Source organism: Streptopelia decaocto (assembly GCF_964273445.1).
Source record: "Streptopelia decaocto genome assembly, chromosome: 1".
Lineage (NCBI taxonomy): Eukaryota > Metazoa > Chordata > Aves > Columbiformes > Columbidae > Streptopelia > Streptopelia decaocto.
In genome coordinates this window covers 28,323,971-28,343,970 of record NC_138663.1, presented here as the reverse complement: position 1 = coordinate 28,343,970, position 20,000 = coordinate 28,323,971, and the positions used below count along the sequence as shown (strand labels likewise).

At 37.1% G+C, this 20,000-nt stretch overlaps 1 protein-coding gene across 3 annotated transcripts in view; it reads left to right on the top strand.

The window, feature by feature from the left end:
* FOXP2 (forkhead box P2) overlaps positions 1-20,000 on the top strand; it is a 424,704-nt gene that overhangs the window by 353,402 nt on the left and 51,302 nt on the right. Inside the window, exons 6-11 of one of the 3 annotated variants that reach the window (XM_082075946.1) lie at positions 4,432-4,569; positions 5,593-5,643; positions 5,858-5,995; positions 7,494-7,659; positions 13,929-14,142; positions 15,707-15,811. In XM_082075946.1, coding sequence (XP_081932072.1) covers positions 4,432-4,569; positions 5,593-5,643; positions 5,858-5,995; positions 7,494-7,659; positions 13,929-14,142; positions 15,707-15,811 — 812 coding nt within the window. Of the gene's footprint in view, positions 1-4,431; positions 4,570-5,592; positions 5,644-5,794; positions 5,996-7,493; positions 7,660-13,928; positions 14,143-15,706; positions 15,812-20,000 lie in introns of all 3 variants that reach the window. The other 2 variants (XM_082075944.1, XM_082075945.1) reach the window with 2 other exon arrangements.

Below are 20,000 nucleotides of genomic sequence, written 5' to 3'. Positions count from 1 at the left end.
ATGGATATACCTTTGTCACTTTATTATTCTTCCTGTTGCATGTGTCTTAGTGTTTCTCTATTGATAAATGCTAGTACTTTGTATCATAATTTTTACTTTCAAGATGCTTCAGAAGAATGTAACCTTACGTAAGCTGCATAAAATTGGGCAGCACGTATCATCCATCTATGGGCATCATTATGATGCCCATTGTTCGTTAGTTAGGAACAGCTTACAAATACCACTCAGTTCATTCTCAGCTCTTTTTAATATCGTAAAACCAGAAAGATTCAAAAGATTATTATTTTGGTAAATACTCTACGCATTACCAAAGTGGGAAGAGAAGAGATGTGGTAGTTTCTTCTTTTAAAATAATTGTTTCTTGCTAAAGAGCCCAATCCTGCACTTTAAATGTGTTGTTTCACACTTGGATTTATTTTTAAAAGAAGGATTCTACAAAGAGAAGTTTCTCCATTAAATGTTTAATTACGCTTTTTTCAATAAACCAGAGTGACTTGTTTTACTGAACAGTTCCGTTCTCAGATCCGCCACTTAAAATATTCTGTGACTTTGGATTAATTGCTTAAAGACTGTGACTTGTTTCCTCTATCCGTAACAAAGGAATAATTCCTGCATATCTTCAACTGGCTCTGAATGTGACTAATATATGTGGTTTTGTGATTTCCCTCAAAAGCACTGAAAACTAAGTTCAAGTTTTGGGTGCAATTTTCATTATCAATACCTGATTTTCAAAATTGTATGTCTCCTTTCATCGTATTCATTTTTAATCAAAGTCAGATTGGTCAACATTTCATGAAAATATATGTGCAGTTTTTTAAGGCTTCTAAAAAATGCAAAAGCTTCCCGAAGGTGCAGGCTGCTTATGCTGCCTTCCATTTGTACCATTAGGAATATGATTTTTGTATACAACATTAAAACAAATATAAATTGGTATTATTCATGTTTAGTTCATTGGAACAATAAATGAGTGTTTACCTGGCAAGCTTCTTTAGAGGTAAAGCTGAATTTTTCATGACTGTGTGACAGAAGAGTGGTGTTTAATACATAAGCTCAGTCTCCACCATTTCTCTACTAAACTGATATGGAGAAAAGCAGACTTTTTAGTCTTTAAAGAAGTTCTGTCTTAATTTCTGCAGCCACACTCATCTGCCTAATTTCCACTATCAACGTTTTCATTCTGCATCATAGCTCCTACTGTATTAGTACATTCACATGTATTAATTTATTAATAAAGCAGTTTACAGGGGGTTTTGCCTGAAATGCTCTCTAAATGTGGTAAAAGTTTGTTCATTTACAAAGCTGTATATTTAGTGGGACTTGTGAGCTAATCCAAATAAGTAGGGGACAGCCTGCCTCAGCAACATAGGAAATTCTTCCAAACATGAACTGTCCATCAGGGTCCATCATGGAGCTGACAAATGTACGTGTTCTTCAGAGACTGTCCAACCCGTTGTGTTTGGTAGGGTTGCTGCACCTGGTCATTCTCCTGACAGAGTTGGGAGTTCAATTTCCTTGAGGATGCCTTGTAAGAAATGGTTTACAGTCATAAATCACGTTTCACTTTGTCTCTTTGGTTTTTCATGAGACGTCTGATCGAGAAGTTGTTGGGAGTTTGTGGCCGACTCCAGCAACCACATCATTCACTTCATCAGATCTTTTCACTGGGTCCCTCTACTGTCCTCTACCTGAACTGACTTCAGATATGAGAGATCTATGTGAAAAACAGAGTTTGCCTCTTTCCTACATTTTTGTAAAATCGGATCAGAAATCTTGAAAAACGCAGACACTAAACCAAAGAAATATACCTAATGCACATAATTGGCCATAAAATAGCAGGTTTTTGACAGTCTTCCAACCCAGATAGCACAGTAACAGTATGCTAGTAAGAAATAAAGTGCAGTCTGGTGTATCACTGAAGGCTGTGAAATGTACCAATTTATATTACCTAATTACAATTAGAGAATTCTCTGTGCTAAATACGTTTTGCTAATTTAAAATTCAAGCAGTTTTCAAAATGCCTTGTCCTTTTTCTATGGGAAAGAAGATACATATCAGGTATAATAAACACATACGGATCCTCACATAAAATTCTGTTAAAGGCAATATTATCTACCTAAATATGTATTTTTACTAATGATTTTGACTGCCAGGCTTTTTTTTTTTTCATACTTTTGTCCATCATCCTGAAAAACAGGTGAATTAGGTTCTCTACTTTAGCTTATGCAATTGAAAGTGACTGTTAAAAAATATGGGAAAAACAGATTTGGAGAGAAAAGCTCTTAGGGAGTACCACACAGCAGGTGTGTCTCCAAATACAAGAGCAAGTACACAGTCAGGGAGATTCAGAGCAGATACTACAAAAGCTGGCAGAAATGTACCTTGTGAAGGGGAATCTCTATTTCAAACTGAGGAATAGAGGACTCTTGCGGCAGCATGAATCTTACTGCACATCGTACTGGCTAGAGTCAGCGTGAATACATCAGTGCCACTTACAGAGTTAAGTTGGTTTTCACTGTGTTTAGATCAGAATTTTTACTTGTGTGTTTGAAAATACACAAGCAAGGAAGACAGAGGGGATGTAAAGGCGAGTGGAAAAGTAGAATAGCACGCCCGCAATACCTTCACCAAGTTATACATATTATAGTAGTAAGCATAGAATAAAACATTACTGCATAGAGATGTGGTGTTTCCAATACTACAAAACTAGTTGATGTGGCAGTGTAGCAACCAACATTAACCATCTGAAAGCTGGTTGTCTATTTAAAGAGAGTCTGCACTCAAAGGAGAGAGGCAGGAACATTCAGGAAGGGACTAATCCCATGATAAAATAGATTCCTAAACTAGATCATATAAACTTTCCTTGGGATTTCCTTATTCTATTGACTATAGGCGTCCAGTGATAGCTGAGATTAAGTTATCACCCTGCAAGTGTCTGAGTGGAAGTCTGGTTTGCCTTTTCCAGTTGTACTTTAAAGTAAGATTTTTAGAATTTTTTGTCTTAAAATTAATTTGTTGTTTGCAAAAAGTTATCAGACTTTTCAGTAATAGTCGGTGCTTTTACTTTCAGGCTCTTAATTAGTCAGTGTTTTAAGAACTAAATTTATGTTGTGATGAATTGTGTGAAAAGTGGAATTTTGTGTAATATTAGATGAAGTAATTTCTCCTAAAAGTAAACTTCAGCAGACTTGTATTTCTCTTTTCCTCTAAGTGTTACATTTATACAAAGTCTTTTGGGATAGACTGAAGTAATAGAAATATTAGAAAAGTTTTTCCTCTTAAGATTTTCTCATTATTTACTTTATTAATAATAATATTATTTTTGCTGATTTACAGAAGACTGGAATGTTGTACAAACATTTTGCAAAGCAGTATTTATATGCCAGCTTGCTATTTTATACAGAAAAAACATGTGAATTTAGTTGGACAAGTGAGTGGCTACTTTTTCATGGGTGGAAAACAAGGCCCGCTGGCAGCTGTTTGGCTGCGCCCTGCTCAGCTCGAGCAGGGGGTTCACACAGTGTCTCTGCTGCTCGGCACATTCCTCAGGCTCTTCCACAGGACTTTTCTCTCTTATTCAACCACACATCCTTGCTGTGTGTCTTTCCCACTCACACAGGTATCCTGAGAGCGTGTGTGTATGGGTGTTTGTGCATATGTACACACTTCATCTCAGTCTATAATGAACAGATAATAAAACTTTGTCCAAAAGAGCCCCTACACAAAAATATGTTCTTAAATTTTAGTGGAGAAACTAATAATCTTATGACAAGATTTCCTAACTTTTAGTTTTCAGTTAGGTGTGACTGAGAACACAATTCTCTCCACAGAGACTGGCTGATAGAGGTGGTGGCCCTTGTGCTGCGCTCCGATATGTCTGTACCTTTTTTCCCCTGTGTAAATCAGACTTCCTTATCAGACTGCTGAGAAAGAAAAGTTTTCTTATGCTGAAGTGATGTGTTACACAAATATTTTTCTAGGCTAAGTGTCTTTATTGTGTAAAACATTTACTGCTTTAAGATACTTATTTTGCTGTCTGTTTTAATCATATCTTTTAAAACAGTCTCAATAGATTTTTCCATTCGTAACATTATGACACTTGATAAGATGATTGATTATGAAGTGTTGAGAGCCCTGCCATGTGATCATTTATTTTTAAATACACATTTGTACTAGCCAATGCTTAAATTTCTTGCAGGAATACATGAGAGATGTGGAACATACAGCTTGAGTCTGATCAAATCTGATGCCTCTGGAAATAGCGTGCCACAGTAATGTGGTCTTAAAATAACAGATTCTGACTGAAGCGGGAACTTTGCAGTGATAAATATTATGTAAAAAAAATTATGGTCCATCTTTGCTACAAAATAAAAAAAGATGTACAGCTGCAGTGCAGGCAAACTAAAATGTGTTTGATGATGATATCTTGTGCAGGTGCCTGTGTCAGTGGCCATGATGACTCCCCAGGTGATCACCCCTCAGCAAATGCAGCAGATTCTCCAGCAGCAAGTGTTGTCTCCGCAGCAGCTTCAAGCACTTCTCCAGCAGCAGCAAGCAGTTATGTTGCAGCAGGTAATGTGGGTTACCTGCTTTGGACTGTTAGCACAGGGCATTTGCACAAGTGTCAGACAGACTTTATGGGTCTTATTTTGTAATATGTCATTGCTCATTACACCAAAAAGAATGAAAATAAATGTGAAGATTCTCAGTCTTTAAATTTCTTGTTTTAATTGCAGAAGTGTGAAATTGCAATTTTGAAACATTAAATATTATATTAGAAACAGCGACAGTGGCAGTGGCAGATGCATTACAAATACTGAACAAATTGATACTTAAATTTTCAAGTGCTTAGGCACATTTTAATTGTAGTCTTGCCAAAGGAAGCGTAAATAGAGTTGTAGGTAATTGTTGCTTTAAAATTCATAACACTGTAGTGCTTCCTTTAGTCACATAAATGGTATGCGGTTATGAAATTTGAACTTCGAAGCTTGTTTCATCATGGGAAAAAGTTTTCGTTTTTTTGGGTTTGGTTGGTTGGTTGGTTTGGTTTGTTGTTTGTGGTTTTGTTGTTGTTTTTTTTTTACATAAAAAATTTGTCCCAGATAAGGCTACAAAGAAGGACGTTGCTGTTCCCTTAGCACAAAATCTGGCAGTTAAGTGAACAATCCATGAACTTGTTATTCTTATTATAAAGATAGTGTCAGTGATCAGTATCTCAGCGTAACACAGAGTGGATTTTTGGGCTCATGCTTAATTGTCATACAGAAAATGATGTGTCTGTTTGTCATAGTCATGGCTCAATCACTGTATGTTTAAACACGTTAATATGCAGTGCCATGATCATTACAGGCAATTCACCTTCAGTTGTGAATCCAGCATCCAGCTAAACAGATTGACAGATTAATTACTTTTTTCCCCTAAGAAACAGACAGTTTGGTTTGGCCTTAGTGACTTGTAGGTTTCTTGAAAGTGGATGAGTACAGCTTCTGATTTGTTACATAGGACGTGTGAGGAACTTAGGTATAGTTATTTGAGGAGTTAATTTGGCTCTTGCATTCCCTTTAGAATACAGATTTTCTATACCCTTCTGTTTAGGATATTTTGGAATCTGCATTGGAAAATTTCAGAACCGCCTTGGAAAAAAATGTATGTAGATCTGCCTCTTCAAATCACATTTTTTTGTTATGAGGTGATTCTTAATGGCTACGCTACCATATGCCAATCTAGAAGAGTTTAGGAGATTTATAATACTTGAAACTTTTGCCTTTATTTATTAAAGTCAAAATGGTTTATTCAGCAACAACTACAAGAGTTTTACAAGAAACAGCAAGAGCAGTTACATCTTCAGCTTTTGCAGCAGCAGCAACAGCAGCAGCAACAGCAACAACAGCAGCAGCAGCAACAGCAGCAACAGCAACAGCAGCAGCAGCAGCAGCAACAGCAGCAGCAGCAGCAACAGCAGCAGCAGCAACAGCATCCAGGAAAGCAAGCAAAAGAGGTAGGAGCTAAGACCCTTGCCGATGCATACTAGGCTGAGCTGTCAGAAGCCTGGAAAAGACAAGACTAGTTTAGATTTTTTCCTGTAGCAAGGATGCAGCCATCAAAGATTTGTTCTTATGTTTTTTTACTGGGCTTAATAGCAGTGCTGGTATAATTCTCCTGCTCCCCTTTTTGAGACATAGGATTTGAGCAGTCCAGTGCTGCTGTCATCTAATATTCGCTAATGAGTCCGCATGTGCAAAGAACAAGCTGTGTGGTGGACACCGTACTGATTATCTTGTATTCACAGGCAGTCTGTGTTGGGGAAGGAGCCTTACTTTTCTCAGTGGCACAGCTCAGAGAGCATGCAAATTTAGTCCATGGCTGAAAAAGAGCAATTGAGCACAGATTTCAAAGTCACAGGCCTCTGATTAATGAACTGCTACTCTAGGTTTGGAGTGGCGAGTAGAAAGTTACAGTTTGATGTGCTCATAAATCAACCTGACAAGCGGGTTTCTCAGGCCTAGCTTGCACTTGTCAGCAAACTGCATCAAATATAAACATAATACAAACAAAACATGTTGAAGTAGTTAAATTGATCAGCAGGTATCCTAGACGTTGTCTTCAAGCTGCCCATTATGCAAACGTCGAGGAAGCAGTTGTGACCTCCTGAGGCTTTGTTTCTGTTTGGATTTGTGAATAGAATTTCAGACAGCCATCAACTACGGAATAGAAATTGCTCCCGTATTTCTCCGGAGGCTCTGGGCAATCCACATGACTTGCTCCATTATGCAGTCTGTTTTCCAGTGAGCGCATCAGAAGTTTCTCTTTTCCCCAAACTAGAAAGGAAAGGTCTTCCACAGCAGCTTGTCTTTCTCTGAAGTGTGACTGCCTTCTCATACCCTCCTGAGTCTTTGCAGCCTCCAGTTTGTCTTGAAATACCTCACAAAATTGGAACATAGACTTTTCCTCCATAATAGGGCACTTCGTTGCCTTGAATACGATGCATCTTTTAATATATTCCAACAAGAGAGAGAGCTAACAGGCCAGTGAAATGAAGGCTACATCCCAGTTTACTAATAGATCACTGGAGACCACATTCATGGGCCACTGCGGACCAAACTTAGTCAATTGGAAAAACAAGAGTGCCTTTGAATCGCAGACTGCTGTAAAGAGTTACACTTTTAGCATAGATAAATTTGTTATCATCTGCCATGAACTGGGCTTTTTTTTTTTTTTTATTGAAACAGCTGTTATATACTTTCTCTTGACCCTTTTCTTTAGTGTGTCATTAAGTGTATCTTGCCATTTTGCCTAACACCTAATAGCTTGAATGAATATAATAGAAAATTTCAAACGCTTTCACTGCCTGAGTATTCTGCAAATAGCATTATTATTTAATAACTGAGATTAAAGGGAAAGAAGTTGATTTTATGTTTTTGGCTTTCTAGCCTTCATCGCACACTTTACTCTTTGCTGCATTTGCTTTTTCCCCCCCTTGCCCCCTCTCTTTGTAGCAGCAGCAGCAGCAGCAGTTGGCAGCCCAGCAGCTTGTCTTCCAGCAGCAGCTCCTCCAGATGCAACAACTTCAGCAGCAACAACATCTGCTGAACCTTCAGCGTCAGGGACTCATTTCCATCCCACCTGGCCAATCTGCTCTTCCTGTCCAGTCTCTGCCACAAGGTATTTGTGTAATACGTGATTGGAGTAATTTCTAATTCACAACTTTTTTAACCATTCCATTTGCATCTGAACTTCAGCAGTTTCCCGTTATGACACTTAAACTTACTCTATTATTAGAACTTTATTACTCATATTACCAAATTTTCTTGAGGTGATAAATTTTACAGCATACTTGTATGGAAGAAAACAGCTTTTGAGTGTTTTTTCCTAGATATAAGATGCATATTTATTAGCCTCATGTGCTGAAAACAATTCAAGCACCATTGCTTTTCCCTGAGGAATTACTGAAATCTGATTTAGTGGCAATGTTATCATTTCATTTAATATAAGTGAACAGATATTAAATATACCAGATAGTGATATTAAATCCATTCCAAAACTCACTTTTTTTTTTTTTTTCTAAGAGAAGACACTATTTGGCAGTGAAAACTGTTTTGATTCTTCAGTTTATGGCATGAATTCAGGGACAAACCATAGGATTCCTTTTCTTTGCTATTCCTGTGTATTAAATATCTTAAATATGTCAACAAGTTTTGAAGGAGTTGATTCCATTTGTATTATGACTGACAAATAACAGGAAAGGCTTTCTGGAAAAAAAATATATCCCTTTGTCACTTTGATCAAGATTTTTCAGTGCTGAAAATGAGCTCAAACTCTACTACTTGACACAAATACATTCATGGTTGAAAGAAAATAGGGCACGCACTTTTGAAAAGTAAATTAACTTGGAGATAAATGCTGCTTACATTTTAAGATAAGGCCGAAGACTTCCCAGCTTAAGGACTCTGTCTATAACTGTGAAGCATGTGTTTCTGTTTGTGTTACCATAGAGAGGTGAGCTAAATGTCTGTCATTAAAATTACACAATACTCTGATCTCTGACACTTCAATCCTGCAATGAGCATTGTTTTGACTGTGTTCATGACAGGTAACATTACTTTTAATTGGTCTTTATGGATGTATCTAGTTCCTCCACCAGATAACTATTATGAAATTGAAGCTTCAGAAATTAGATGAGCAAAAGCACAATACACGGTACATAGACAACAGTGTAGACAGGGAAAAAAAAAGAAAGATAAAAGGCATGAGAAATACTTACCTGCTAAGAACCTCAATCCCTGGAAAGCAGAGATTAGAAATAAATGTGTAAATTCCACACATTGTGTTGTGTGGAAAAGTTATGACACAAGCATATCTAAAGTCATAAAAATTAGACCAAAAAAGAGTCCTAAGTAAGCTGTCATGTTAAATATTATTATTTGAGAATAACAGTGGGGAGGCAAGCTGATTCATGAATTTGGACATATGGGACTGGTAATGCTGGTTTCCTTTCATACAAAGTCACCATGGACCAGAATGGAAAAAAGCAATTGAAACACAACCTCTCTCTGAACAGCTTTACCTTCTGCAACCTCCTCTTGTGCCATCTGTTGCAAGAGGAATTCCTTAGGTTTTCTCTCACATTAAACAATCCCCAAAGAATTCCCTAAGCACTCCTACCCAATTGCATTGATATTCATTAGTTTAATGCAACACTCATCCATCCACCTCTAGTAGAAAAACACAGAAAAAATAATACCTTTTTTGGTACATTATTAGGAGAACTAGTAAACAGAACTTTCTTTTGCTCAAAGGATTAAGAATACCTGAAGTCATGACAAAATAGATTCATACTAAAGCAATAAAAAAATACAAAATTTTACAGTTAAAATATATCTGGATTGTTTGCTTTAAAGCAAATTAATCTCTTGTTTGCCTCTGCCTTGATATTTTTAATTATAATGAATTGCGGTCAAGTATTTAATTCTTCCATTTTTCTCTCCTTGTTCTCATATCTGCTGTGTATGTAGGATTCCTTTACATACACAAGTTAATTTATGGGGCCTTGATTTTTCATACCCCTGATGTGGATGTGCAAACTTAAAAACATAAGACAGCTTCCCCTGGAGAACCTCTCTGCATCTCTAGAAAGGCCACTCGCTCTGTGCCAGGCGAGGTGAAGGTAGACTGATGAGGGTAAGAAGGAAAGTCTTTCCAGCAAGATGCTGAAACAGAGAGAGAACCAAATGTGGAGTCGTGACAGGCTCGGAGTTCCTTCTGTGGGCTTCTTTTACAGCACATTGTGTCTTTCATAGGAAGGTACTGCACCCAGTCCAGCACATAACAACATAATGAAGATTAATAGGCTTCAGATCTGTTGAGATTGTCCCATAAATCTTAAATTTACACATCCAAATACATGCAAATGTACCCAATATTTACGAATCCAAGTAGTACTTACTATATTTAACATAGCTGTCCTTGCATTGGGGTTTGCATAGAAGTAAGAAGATCAAACTTCCTTTGTTTTCCTCATAAAATTTAGCAAATTTTATGACAGACATTTTCTGAGGTGGTATTAAATTAAACCTTCAGAATTTAAGGTAATACAGACTGAATGTGGTAAAGAATGTTTTTCTCTTTCCACTGTGCTGCACGATGTATAATATGGTTCTAGAGAAGCTTTTACATATGTGTAACACAAATATTTTTGTATGCATCCTTTTAGCTTGCTGAGTTACATGGATATCTAGAACAATGAGAGAAATACAAGGGGATTCATGTTTAAAAATTATTGGTCATAAAGAGTCTTGTAAAACACAAGTTATTAGTGATAAAGACAGCATGGGGTTTGCATTAGTTAGTATGAAAAGACATAACTTCCAATTACAGCTGTGAGGTTTGCATATATAAATAGTATTTGCTCAAAGTATAGTTTCTGCCCTTAAAGGACAGGAATGTTTACCATGTTTTCTTGATGGTAAAGTATAGCAAATAAGATATAAGAGGTGATTTAGCATTTATTTTGTGACAAAATTCTTCACTATGCCATATCCAAAGTCAGTGGCTTGCTGGGAGTTACTTCCATATAATACTGCATTGCAGCTAGTTAAATGCGGAGGACTTTAAATGAAAAAACAAACAAACAAAAGAACAACACCCTAACACCTTAAGTTTTGATCAGGCCATGTAGGAAAATTAAAAAACAGAGGCATGGACCTCGTTTTTAAGTGGTAGTTTTGTTTTAAGTATTTATTCCAACATAAAAATGGAGGAGATAGTGGTGAAAAGAGTTATAAAACAAACCTCAAAATTCCCAAATTCTTGGTGTTAGTAAACTGCGTAGCAAATCAGTATTTGCTCTTCACTATGGTCCCACTCTGGGTCCTCTTCCTGATCCTTTCTCCTTTAACATAGTGTGCAGAGGGTATTTTGAGGGTTATCACAACCTATGAAACTTTAAAACTTAGCCTACTTTTACATCCAGACTAAAATATCTGTCAGCCATTTTACAGGTCTCTTGTAAAATGGGAGTCGGACTTTTTTAGATACAGAAACTACGAAATCACCATCATTTACAATTAGTTACAAGTCCACTTATTAACTTTATACTTTTTAAGTGCCTGCCCTTAATCCTTTTATCCTAAAAGGCAGCCTTTCAAAGTGCTCGTGAGAAGTGATAAAATTAACCAGCCTGAGCCCAGAGAGAAACTTCTTTCTGATGTTACGGAGATGTGGGTGAGGTGGGCAGCGTGGGGCCCGGCTCCCTGCGCAGCCTCGGGCCGAGGAAGGGGCTGCCCAGGACTCCCCTGGCCATGGGCCGGGCTGGGCTCCAGCCGCTCCCCTTGAGCCCAAAGTTTAATGATCTCTGATGAAAATTTTCTCTCCACAAGACACAACAACATGTTTGCCTTCTGAATATTCAAACAGATGGGTTTATTCTTGTTTAGTATTTTATTTTTCAATACCATATTAGTTTATTTTGTTAGCAGGAGGAGGGGAAGACTTTGAAGTAAACAATGTACTGTGTATATCATGCCACCTAAATTAATACATTACTTTTCATTTTGATTTGTGATTACATTTGCAGGTAACTATTATTTACCCCGCGAAAATGGGTTATTTGCAGTGTTGCTGGAACATACCTCATGAACACGGCAGTAATTACTTACCTTCATTAAACAATTACAACTAGTATTACCATCACTCCCGTTACCCATCTCTCTAATGCAGTAAATTAGACCCTGGCTTCTTTGCTTGCTTCCTTAAAACCTAGCTTTCAACCATACAAATATGATATAAACTCCAGTTTTAAGACTTACATTCCAATCAATTCTTTTTCACTTTGTCATTAACTGAGTTTGCCAATGGGTGTTGGTATCTAAGGCAGAGAAGCAGGACACAAAATAGTAGTCTAAAAATGAGCTCCTTTCATAATTTAAAAAAAAAAAATGAATACCTTCCAACCAAATTGTTTCCACACTACCTCCAGAAATTATTATTTCTGTAAATCACTACGAGTCCATTTTTTAATAACTTCATATACTTCATGGTGAGACAGCTATTGAAAAGTATTAAGGAACCTACTGTGCTTTTTCATCATTTTTGGTTGAATCCATTTTAGTAGTCTGAGTTCCTATGTCTTCAATGTAAAACATTATCTAATAAACAGATTTGCCAAATAGTGAAAAGCAATCTTTACATCTTTCCAATATATCTATGCTCAGCGAAGAGTCTGAATAAATATATTTTAATGCTTTTCTGAAGCCAGGAAGTTGAGCTCTTTCAAAAGAGCAAAATTTTGATTCAGACAACATCAACATTTTGAATGTTTTACATTCCAGCAGATCTAGATAACCATGAGCATGTCTTATCTAATTTCACTTGTTGAGATACAGAAGACAGAATTAGATTTTAAGATACCTCTGACCCAAACCATGTCAGGCCGAAAAAACTGGCCATGAAACCAGATCTTTCACAAGAAGCTCCTTGGGCTTCTAATTATTTTCTACATTTAATGTGATGTTCTTCAAAAGAGAGATGTCAAACTTACAAAGACTGGCAGTGACAGAAGGTGTATATTTTCAGGTGAACTCTTCCTTTTTCCTACCGTAGCTGAATGTTCAGTGGCAAGATAAGCGAATGTTCACAGCTCTTCTCTTGACTGTGTTTTGTTTACTTCAGGTGGAAGCATATTGTAATGGAAGTTTCCATGACTTTGTGCAAAGTGTTCAACTCAGCCGGACAACCCTCACACAGATGTATGAATACATTCTGCCGGCCATTGCTATTTGTGGCTAACGATGAATCCTGGAAACTACAAGTTTCCAGGCTGCAAGTGGAGTAGAGAGCAAACTTAAGTTCTGTGTGCAAAGTTCTGGTGGCTAGAGTCCAGAGCAGCACTGTGCATATAGCAGAGAAGTTTGAGAAGCTCTTCAATTCTGTAAGGCTGCCCATCACACCAGGAGACTGGTGAGACAGAATCTCCTTTCTCCTAGCCAGACCTTCTGATTTGTTTTCCACAGTAGGGCTGGACAAAAAAAAAATCTAAATAAAACCCCCCAAAACAGCAAAAGGATTCCATGGTCTACACTACATGTAATTTCATCTGTGTAGAGTGAGTTGTAAATGGGCCAGTTTTGTTGGCTTCCTAGTTGTCCAGTGCCACCGAATGGTACCAAAGAGTTTAAGTGGTCACCAGTATCTTGCTGTGTGCTGTAGTGGTTTTGTTCTTGCAAATAGTCACTTTAGTTTTGCCTCTTAAGACACATTGTTAAATTGAACGATTTTTGTAAATATTAATCAGGACTAATGCATATGTAGGTGTCATTAATTAAAGACAGATACATTCTGCTCAAATATTAAACCTGCTCTGATCTCATTGATTTCATTTTTGTCTTCTTACTTTTCTCTCTCTAGTCTTCTTCCCCAACTCCCTGCTCTTGTTAAGTGTTAAAAGAGAATATCAGTGTTTGTATCTTTAATGTGATATGTTTTTCTGTTTTCCATTACATGTTGGATTAAGAGAAATTATAAAACCTGGGTTAACTGTGGGTGCATTGAGTTATGTTTCCATGTCAAGAAAGTGATTACGCAGACAACAAAAAACTTGTCTGGAAGTATATATAGGATTGTGGGGTTTTTTAATTTTCGAAAAGTTTGGAAGTTCTTTGTAGCTTTCACTCTTTGTTCTTTGAGCAGTGTTTTCGGAAGGAGTATAATGTTATTAAAATTGGCGATTTCTAATTGACTGCTTATAACACAAGAGAAGACAGTTAGATTACCTGGGTTCTGACAGAAGAAAAGTGAATTTATGTTTTACTATACGTTGATTGTGCTGGAAAAACAGCATCAGCTTTATTGTTGGCATTAATCCATTAATAACACTGAGCTCATTATATGAAACTCTTTATTTTGTTGTATTAGTGGGGCTCTCTTTCATTTTATAGCTGGCTTAAGCCCTGCTGAGATTCAGCAGTTATGGAAAGAAGTGACTGGAGTTCACAGTATGGAAGACAATGGCATTAAACATGGAGGGCTAGACCTCACTACTAACAATTCCTCCTCTACTACCTCCTCCACCACTTCCAAAGCATCACCACCAATAACTCATCATTCCATAGTGAATGGACAGTCTTCAGTTCTAAATGCAAGGCGAGACAGGTAATTCTGACAAGATTTCAACTGTGCTTATCTTTTGACATAAAGCTGTTGTTTAACATCATAAGTCACATTATTTCCAATCACAAAATAACACTTAATAGAGGTTAGTTAAGAGATTGTGGAGATGTGATTTTTCAGAATTATTTATCAATAGGGTATCATTTTCACTAACAATGTCTAATTTTGCAGACACAACAATTACCTGCTGTGATTTTATAACACATGAGCTTATGGTAGTTTTGTTAAAAATTAGAAATCCCAGAATAGAATGTGCTGGTTTAGAGGTGTAAATGCAGATTTGTGGCCACTTTTGGAGGCACATAGTTTCATTCATATTTGAGTTAATACATCTAGCAGTCAGTCCCTTACTGTTGAATCACACTGCTGGTTTCATAGAAAATGAACATGTATCTCATATTGTTCATCTCTTGTGATGAAAACCACTGTTTTTCCTTCTTATATGCACAACAGTAACACAGTTGACACATTTCATATAAATTTTGAGTGGGGTTAGTGTAATACAGTGGAATTCAAACACATGGATAAAGTTAAAATATTTTTTGAGACACATTGACAGCTATTCTTCACTGTTCCTTACTTTCAAGTGATGGATTAAATGGATACAAGAGTATCTGTAGCACTTATTAATAAATAAATTAGTATAGTCAGATGTAGTTGATCTCAATATAAAATAAAATTTATATCTACATAACCTAAATTGTAAATAATTGTATTTTTCAAATAAATATTCCACATAGTTATTATAATATTTATAATAGGAGACTATAATTTAAGTGTCTTTGGTCCTCTTATGACTGCGAGAAGATATTTCTATTATTATTTTATTTTATTTAAAATGTTACTTCTCCGAATACCATTGTAGTAGTACCTTTAGTTAGCATTACTTTTGTCCTTATATCTCAGAGAATGGTTCTTTGCTTTGGGATGTGTAGCTGACACCCACTTCCATAGGACAGTTGCCTGAATTTCTTTGATAACTGTACATGGATGAAACAGTTGTAGATGTTCCAAAAAAAGACACGAAACACAGCTGGGTTGTGGTTTGTTTGGTTTTTTTACAAAGCCAAGCAGCTAGTGGAAGCAATACTTGTGAACAAAAATATTTATTAATGGAGTCAACTTTAGTTTTATACACATTTAATCAGAAAATCAAAATATTTTGTAGTAACTTTTACAATATTCATAAATTCTGACTGTCTTCAATATTTCTTCTCAGAATTGATCGTTTTCGAGTATATTTTTTATTTATAGGTAAATGTTACACTAAGGTCATATGGCAGAATTAGCATATGGTATTATACAGTCATCTTATTTTTTCATCCTTTATTAACAGTCATCTTTGGCTCTATTTCTTCTCTAATTGGAACATCATCTAGCCTTGGCAGTTGAACTATTCAATAGAACGATTAAATTTTTCTGACTGCTCTGAGCTAAATTGACCTGTTTTGACCTGTTTGTCACTGATCGTAACCTGACAGGCGCTAGCAGCCTCCAACGATTATGGCTTTTGAGATGAATCTGATGCCTTATTCTTTTGCTACAGCTCGTCACATGAGGAGACTGGGGCCTCCCATACTCTCTATGGTCATGGAGTTTGCAAATGGCCTGGCTGTGAAAGCGTTTGTGAAGATTTTGGACAATTTTTGAAGTAGGTGAATTTTTATTCATGGGTACAGGGTTGTTTAAGGTGAGGGAAAAAGAAAGATGGTAAAATTTTACTGTAAACCATGTCAGAGATTTTTTTTTTTTTTATTCCAAAGAACTGCATAATCAAGGCTATCTGCAGAGGGTCAAATTGTTATCCTTTCTTTCATGTTGAACACTTTTGCAGACCTTTCACTATCACAGTGTTTGATCCTCTTATTATCCTTTACTGAAATGGAGCCTCAGGAAATTCGAAGAGATACTTTAGATTGTATATTGCATAGTAGGGGTATGAGAATCACGTTTTAAATTCTGACAGTTTGTGTATAGTAGGAATTAGTGTGTACAGTATAAATAAAAAAGCACGAAGGACTAAGCATGACCATTTAACTCTGACTTGCTAATTTATTTTTGTTTTTACTTTTCCATGTGCACAATATAAACAGAAACAGGTAGATTTGCACCTTTCAAGACTGAACAGTGATGTCAAAAGTTTTCACTTCTGCTAGTTAGTTTTGCCAGCTATTGTCTAAATTAGGGCATTTAGAAAATAAGTGACAGAGCTTTTACTTTTCATTTGCAGCTTCAAACTACAATGGGTTTCTGCATTTTTTTTTCTTTTTTAAATTAGTTACTAGTATTTCTATGTTCATTTCAATTTTCAACAACAGCACTGATTTTCTACCTGTGTACATTATGGACTGGTCTTTGTCAGAAGAGCCACAGTCATTTTGTCATGCAATAGATCTTAATGGAAAGCTACAGATAGGCTTATATAGATGAGTAACTTCAGGGGCTGAGACTCTTATGTTGTCATGGTGCAGCTAACAGGGTGAATGAACTGTTTCATGCTTCATCAACAATTAAGTTAATTAGCTCATTTGAAATTGCATGGCTTTGTTGCCAGGATGCTGGCAGAAACATCAAAAAGATGTGTTTACAAATGGTAGACTACAGGGTCTATAACAGAAGCACCTGAACAGCAGATCATAAGTACTCAGTATTGCAGTAACTTTTATAGTAGAATTATAGCAATACTTTTCATAAAGTATTTGCAGTGCTTTCTCCATCTTTCATGCTGCCTTTCAGTTTTAAATGAAGCAACTCAAACTGACTTTTGCAAATCTTAAGTAGGTATCACTTGTGATAAATTTTTGTTTATAAGTGCATTAAATTGAATGTCAGAGTGATGGTTTATTGTTGGAGAAAACTGGATCTAAAATAACCTGATTTACCGAAGTTTGTATTTAAAGGAAAATGAAATCTCCCAAATTCAATGGAGTGTTCTAAGTATTATTAATACTGAGAATTTAAATTCATTTATCTCAAGCATTTTCCTTTTCAAGAAAAACTACATTTTCTAAATACATCCAGCCTTCTAGGCTATAGTGATGCTAATTCTGTGGGCAGACTTTGCACATCCATTATGTCAGGTCTCTTGTTATAATCCACGATCAGTAAAACCATTTTGATTAAGGCAGTGTAGTGCTAGGTTTACAGATGCTCTTGCTTTCCTGAACCAAATAACCCTGGAAAATATGTAAGCGACATATAACATCTTGATAATTCTGGTGCAGACGCAGTCAGGGTTTACAGCAGTGCTGTGGCTTTTGTCGTATGCAGCAGCAAAAAAAATGTTTGAGAATATTTCTTCTTTTCATTCAATTATATCTTCTCTGCCCTTAAAACAAATAAGAAGTCATGGTGCTGAATAAGCAAGCTTATTTACAAAATAGAAATATTCCTTCATCTTACACTAACATTAAGATGGAGGTCAATACATAACCTTGCACTAGATTCTTTAGTACCTTTTCATGTTAGTACTAGTGCAAAATCCCCATTACAATTAAAAAACATTTTATTTCAATTAAAGATCAACTTTTAGTCCAAAGACTGACCATTTTTCCAACCCATTAACTTTATAGAGGATGACAGGACTAATGGCTCTAGTTTTTAAGGCTTTGCTCTTAGTCTAATCTTTGTTACGATGTTTAGGTTCTCTGACTTGAAACAATATGATACCTGTGTTAAGAGAGTTAATGCAAGTATATTGTACCAAAATGAAATATTAATAAGGTACACTACCCCAGTCTAGTACTGTGTATTTCTGTAATATGCTTATGACAACTTTGAAGAGTGACTAGTTTATGAGGTGAACTCGAAGTACTTGTGCTTAGAAAATGGTTTACCTAGCAGCTTCATTAAAAAAAAATACTGTGCAAAGCATCAGGGAAGGAGGATTAAGACAGAAAACACTGACTTTGCTTCACTTTCCTAATAATGGACAGGATTAGGGTGAAGTGATGAATACCTTGCCATAAATGACTTAAAGCCACGCAAACTATTTTCACCTTCAATTTTGTTTTACCAGTATGAGTTGGTTTTGTTTTAAAGATAATTTGAGGACACTCCAATTATCTCAAATTCTTTAGAAAAGTTCTGGATAGCTAAAGAAGTTATACATTGTGTGCTGTGGACTAGCTTCATATTTGGAAACATATGCATCTGTTTCAAGAAAGTACAGCCGATCTCTATAATATATTTCTGTACATACAGAAAAACCTAATCCTGTATCTTTCCTGTGATATCCTTCAACTTTAAACATAAACGCAGAGTTTACATTTTATGAAACAATTTTCTATCTTGACAAAATAATGCTAGATTACAGTTGCTCAGGGAGACTACAGGTCAGTCAGCCTCACCTCCATCCCTGGAAAGGTGATGGATGTCATCTCCAAGTATGTGGAGGAAAAGAGGGTTATCAGAAGTAGTAGTCAGCATGGTTTCACCAAAGAGAAATAATGTTTGACCAACTTGCTAGCCTTCTATGATGGTATGACTAGCTGGGTAGAAGGAAGAGCAGTGGATGTTGTCTACCTTGACTTCAGCAAGGCTTTTGACACTGTCTCTCACAACCTCCTCATAGGCAAGCTCAGGAAGTGCGGGTTGGATGAATGCACAGTGAGATGGACCGTGAACTGGCTGGATGGCAGAGCTCAGAGGGTTGTGATCAACAATGCAGACTCTGGTTGGAGGCCTGTAGTTACTGGGGTTCCCCAGGGGTCAGTATTAGGTCCAGTCCTGTTCAACCTGTTCATCAATGATGTGGGTAAAGAGACTGAGAGCACCCTCAGCAAGTTTACTGATGATAGCAAAATGGGAGCAAGGGCTGACACACCAGAAGGCCGTGCTGCCATTCAGTGAGACCTGGACAGGCTGGAGAACTGGGCAGAGAAGAACTTGGTGAAGTTCAACAAAGGCAAGTGTATGGTCCTGCACCTGGGGATGAATAACGCCAGGCACCAGTACCCCAGGCACCAGGACTTGCTGGAAAGCAGCACCGCAGAGAAGGACTTGGGAGTTCTGATTGACAACAGGTTGACCATGAGTCAACGATGTACCATTGTAGCCAAGACGGTCAACACTATCCTGCGGTGCATTAAGAATGTGACCAGCAGGTTGATGGAGGTTCTCCTCCCCCTCTACTCTGCCCTGGTGAGGCTGCAGCTGAAGTACCGCGTCCAGTTCTGGACTCCCCAGTTTAAGAAGGACAAGGAATTGCTGGAGGGAGTTCAGCAGACCTACAAAGATGATTAGGGGCCTAGAGCACCTTTCATATGAGGAAAGACTGAGAGAGCTGCGTCTGTTCAGCCTGGAGAAGGCTGAGAGGGGATCTCATCAATGTTTATAAATATCTCCAGGGTGGATGTCAAGAGGATTAGGACCAGACTTTTTTCAGTGGTGCCCAACGATAGGATGAGGGGCAACAGGCACAGGCTGAAGCACTGGAGGTTCCATCTGAATAGGAGGAGAAACTTCTTTACTTTGAGGGTGCCAGAGCACTGGAACAGGCTGCCCAGAGAGGTTGTGGAGTCTCCTTCTCTGGAGACATTCAGAACCTGCCCGGACACATTTCTGTGAGATCTGCTCTAGGTGAACCTGCTTCAGCAGGTGAGTTGGACTAGATGATCTCCAGACATCCCTTCCAACCCCAACTATTCTGTGATTCAATAAAAAACACAGCTATTGGCTTAAGAAAAACTTCAAAACGTAAAGACAGATCAGAAGAAGTTGTGACATAACTAGAACGAAGCTGACAAGATTTAAACAAATTGCCAGTCACTGAAACAGTCAGAAGAATGCCAAAAATGCTTACGAAAATTCAGAATTTTACTGTGAAACAGGTGTTGACA